Raw genomic sequence first — 5,091 nt, 5'->3', positions numbered from 1 at the left:
GGCTATTGTGTCCACAGTCACATGCCTGTCATCTTCAATTATCTCATCCACTCTTTCCTTGTTGCGTTCAGTTGAGGCTGTTCGAGGACGACCGCTCTGAGGCTCATCTTCGATGCTGGTGTTCCAATCTTTAAAATGTTTCACCCATCTTCGAACTGCTCACACCCATGCACACTTCCATAAGCACACTGAAGTCTCTGGTGAATTTCTGCAGCAGAGATTTCCTCTTTCACAAGAAATTCGATCACAGCACGCTGGCAAAACGACATATCATTGTTGGCCATTTTGTTAGGAGTGATACTGGTCATGTGATGCAAGCTATTGACATCACAAGACACTCAATGTTAACGCAACAACTGGTTCCACCTACCACTGTACTCTCTTTCATCTGCTGTTCCCAGGTTGCACGCAAAAAAGAGTTGCTCCTGACTTTCGGTACGACCTACGTAACTAATGAATGGTTTGCGAAACAAATCAGTTAACAATAGATTATGAAAACCCCCTTTTTTTCAGTTTCAAACAAAAAATAGCAAAACCCTGGACAGTGAGGTCAGTTATCTAAACAACCAAATTTCAAGCAATTCTAACATATCGTTTTTGGGACTGAAAATAGATAATCTCTTAACATGGAAAGATCATATTGATATGTTAGTTGTTAAGTTAAACAGATCTTGTTTTGCAATGCGATCAGTTATCCATTTTATCAGTGGAGGGATTAAGAACAGTATATTATTCGTATGTGCATTCGAAATTAAATTATGGGATAACGTTCTGGGGCAATTCCTCATACAGCATAGGAATATTCAGGATACAAAAAAGGATAATCAGAATTATGACGAACTCAGCAAAGAGAGCCTTGTGTTGTAGTTTATTTAGAGATTTCGGTATTCTCCCCTTACAAGCACAGTATATTTTATCAATCTCTATGTTTATCATAACACATAGGGAATCATTTAATTTTAATTCCCAAGTACACAAATTTAATACCAGATCTATTTATGATAGGTACTAACCCCAAACTAACTTAACACTATTCCAAAAAGGAATACGATGGGGTACCCAAAAGAAACTGAACTAATTTTTTTGTGGACAGAATTTTTGTAGTACTGCGTCTTGCTGCTATGAGCACATAGAGCTAACATTCTTGAGTCAATAAGCCGACTNAACACATGAAAATGTTGAAAAAATTCGTGAAATCATCAAGGAAGATCGACAATGGACCTTTGAAGAAATTGTGGAGCTGTCGGGAGTGACTTGGAGCTCAGCGGCCAGATTTGTGGCAGTCAGGTGACTGGTTTTTCCATCATGACAATGCCCTTGCTCACCCAGCCCTGTCTGTACGACAATTCTTGACCAAAAATGGTATGACCCCTGTTTCTCAAACTCCATACTCACCCGACCTTGCCCCATGCGACTTTTTTTTTATTCGAGTGAAAAGAGACATGAAAGGAAAAAATGACGGAGGCGCTGTCAAGCATCTCAAAAGACGAATTTAGACAATGTTTTGAAAAATGGAATAAAAGACTAGACAAGTGTATTAGTGTAAGTGGAGAGTACTTTGAAGGGGATTGAAGGTTTGTGCTTAAAATTTGAATAAATAAGTTTAAAAAAAATAAGTTTGGTTTCTTTTGGGTACTCCCTCGTATGTTATATGGGAGTAAAGATCTTTGACCATCTGCCGACTGAAATTAAGTCTATGTTTAATGAGACGAGTTATAAATCCAATTTGACAACATTCTTATTACAGAATTCCTTTTATACAATTGACGAATTTTTTTAATTGAAACATGACTTGCAATAGGATTAAAACAATAAGATTTTATAATTAAGCCATGTATGTGTATTATGATATTATATATATTGTAACGTGTCTGGAATCCAGAAGAGTCACTTCTATGGAAATGCTAGAACAGACCGTTGCATAGGAAACAACAATCGCTCTATTGTAGTTCTAACAGGAGTCTCCATGGTTATAACAAAGGGTTCGTTGCATAGCAGCGACCAAGGTTATATAGTGGGGTTGAATGCATTCGCACAGTCAGTCTTGGAACAACCGCCAGAGAGGACAGTCCAGTGTCGGCCAAGTTATTGTAAGCAGTATTTGTAACACTGCAAGTGGAGATGATTGTAAGGTGTGTGTAAGGTGAGCGAACGGAATAAATTCGCTATACCAAATACCACGGCGTACATTTATTTGTAGTGTGACACACACAACACGCTACAATATAATATTGTAGATATATGTGCATGTTTTATATTTTGTATATATAGGATTGTTATTGTGAAATGAACGTACAGTCAGATTTATATCGTATGATCAATTATTTTATTATAGTATTACCTTGCATAGTGAGTGATAACATTATATGTGGCCTATCATACATGCATATGTCTGTTTTGTACTTTGTGATATCCAGTTGGATTCATATTGTATGATTAAATATCTTATTATTATTTTGTTATGTGGTATAAACAATGATGGATTCTATATCTATGTACATACATCTCTGGAAGACACATTAAATATGAATAAGAATATGAACAGCATAGTATTAGCTTTGATACATTTCTGATGCCACAATTTTTTATCATGTTTGTTTCTTAAATGTCTCCAGTCTGAAAGGCCCGGTAAAAACTTTTACTACCTTATAATTTTTATCTGTGAAATTGGGAAAGGAGTTATGTGCAACTTATCCACATATGCATGGCATGACTGAAAGTAAGTCACATTAAGTTCCACGAATCAATTTTCCTTGAACTCTCTCCTCCCTACCAAAGGGAGTTAAATTGAGGAAATGTAGTGATATCATTATTACAGTAGACATTTCAGTTGGTTATTAATATGTAAGTCTCCCTATGATGATGAGATCACAGAGTCAACAAACTTTCTAACTGAACAGTAATGATTAAAGGTTCTGCTTGCCAAGATTTTTCTCTCTTTAAATCTGAATTCTATTATTATTGCATTGAGATTTATGGTTCAACAGCACATTTTCATAATTAGACTACAGGTTCAATGAACAAAAAGTATGGGTTAATTCCTGGCAGAAGCAAGAGATCTCTCATCCATTCACGCCAGACCAGCTCTGGTGTCCACTCACTTTCCTACCCTTGCTGACTGTGCTAAAAAATATTAAAGTCACAATGCTCAAACCAAATACTTTAAAACACAGCCTACAACACAGAAATTAGTATTTGAACACTCAGAATAACGTAGTTATTAGTATGCACAACCCTTTCTAAAAGTAAAGAAATCTGCATTTTGCCCATATAGTACACTTCAGTGTTTCATATGATTCTCAGAATGAACAGCAATTGTTTCCATAAACAGCACTATTGGTTGGTCTTTATAATGCAGATGCAGTGCATTTCTGGAAACATGTCAAATACATATATGTGAAGAAAAGTAATGCAAACAAAACAGTGTACAAAAACTGTGTCATGATCAACTTGTAAATATACTGGCAAAGAATACATACTCTTTAATTTCATACTAATTACATATAAGCACAGAACAATAAAGAAATTCCATTGAAAACTGGTCTGAGATCATGGTCTACAAAATACTTGAACCATCACTATAGTTTATGATAGCTACCATGGAAATTATTCTAAAAGGAAAAGACCGAGACTCTTCATATATTTATAATGTTCTTTCCATTGCAGACATATGCTTCACGCTGTTTTGGAGAGGATCCCGTTCCATGACCAAAATACACTTAACCTAAGGTACTCAAAATTATTCCTGAATACACAATGAATTTCCTGAGGAGCTGGTGCTCTGGATGAATGGCTACCATTCTCTTACCTTGTAGTCACACCCACTGGGCTCTGTAACAGACAGACATATGGTCTGTTACCTCAGTTATCTGCCAGCTACAAAACCTGAATTCTATATGAACTCAACATTATGGTACCAAACGCAGCAGCTAAAATGATAAAGACTCAATTGGCATGAATGTGTATAGAACATGTACAAAGGGAAATGATACAGGCATAGAACACCTGCAGTTAACAGTTATGCAAGCATAATTTGTAGTTATAATACATGCAAGTAAACTGGTACAAAGCAATTTTGTTGCATCAGCCACAAAGAGGTATTTGAAGTTAAGTTAATGTTGAATGCACTGCATTATTCCTTCTTACAGCCGTACTGACAGAATTGAATGACTTCCTAAGGAGAAAATGTTTCATGAAGAAATAAACCTAATTCTTCCCAGGCTTCAAAATATTACAAAAATTACTAAGTTCTATTCATTTTTCAGCCAAAATTTCAAGTTCGGTTGCTTACCTTTTTTATTCATATCAGTCCAATATAACAGAACAACCATCTCAGATCATTCACGAGAACAAAAATAAAAACAATGTAAATAAAAGGCTGATTGCAGAATATACTGTCAGCAACACAGAGAGGCAGGAAGGCGCTCACAGAATATGCCAGAAACCACACACTAGGGGAAAACATCAAGCATGGAAAATATTAAACATGACATGGGAAAGGTTAATCCAGCTATATTTAATAAGCATAATGAAAATAGAAAGATTATACATTTTCAACAATCCAGCATGTTTCAACCCTTAAAGGGCCATCATCAATGTGTTATTAACATTTTAGCACAACCACTGAATGTTTTCACAATATTACTCTGTTATGTAAAAAAATTTACAATTAATATAAATTAAATATGGTATTATAGTGGAACCTCGCTTAACGAGCATAATTTGTTCCAGAATCTTACTTGTAATACGAAACACTCGTTAAGAGAAACAGTTTTTCCCACATAAATTAATGTAAAATACGATAATGTGTTCCATGCTGAAAAAAATACTCAAAAAATTTTATGTATAATGTTTATTCAAAGAAAATTATATATACATTGTTAAGGAGCGTGAATCATCATCTTTTCTTCTATGCGGAATGAACCAACCTGGAATGCGAATTCGATTTGCAGAAAACAAAAAAAATCGAAATAATTAGTTTATTATTTATGATATATATCTAATTCTTTTTTACTAGAAAGCTGTCTAGAGACATTTGTTTTTGCTGACGCTTCAAAATTTGGTGAAAATGCGACACAGCATTATCATTAA

General features: G+C 35.0%; 1 protein-coding gene across 11 annotated transcripts in view; it reads right to left on the bottom strand.

Moving 5' to 3' along the window:
• LOC111866429 (protein bric-a-brac 2) overlaps positions 1–5,091 on the bottom strand; it is an 83,775-nt gene that overhangs the window by 25,740 nt on the left and 52,944 nt on the right. For 3 of the 11 annotated variants that reach the window (XM_033752252.1, XM_023855383.2, XM_033752254.1), the window contains one exon: positions 3,809–3,831. The exons of the other annotated variants lie outside the window; for them this stretch is intronic. In XM_033752252.1, coding sequence (XP_033608143.1) covers positions 3,809–3,831 — 23 coding nt within the window. The remainder of the gene's footprint in view (positions 1–3,808; positions 3,832–5,091) is intronic. 11 annotated transcript variants of the gene reach the window in all.

This window comes from Cryptotermes secundus, unplaced genomic scaffold (genome assembly GCF_002891405.2).
Source record: "Cryptotermes secundus unplaced genomic scaffold, Csec_1.0 scaffold271, whole genome shotgun sequence".
In the NCBI taxonomy this organism is placed as follows: Eukaryota; Metazoa; Arthropoda; class Insecta; order Blattodea; family Kalotermitidae; genus Cryptotermes; species Cryptotermes secundus.
The sequence above is the reverse complement of the archived record's forward strand: the minus strand, read 5'-3'. Positions and strand labels throughout refer to the sequence as shown.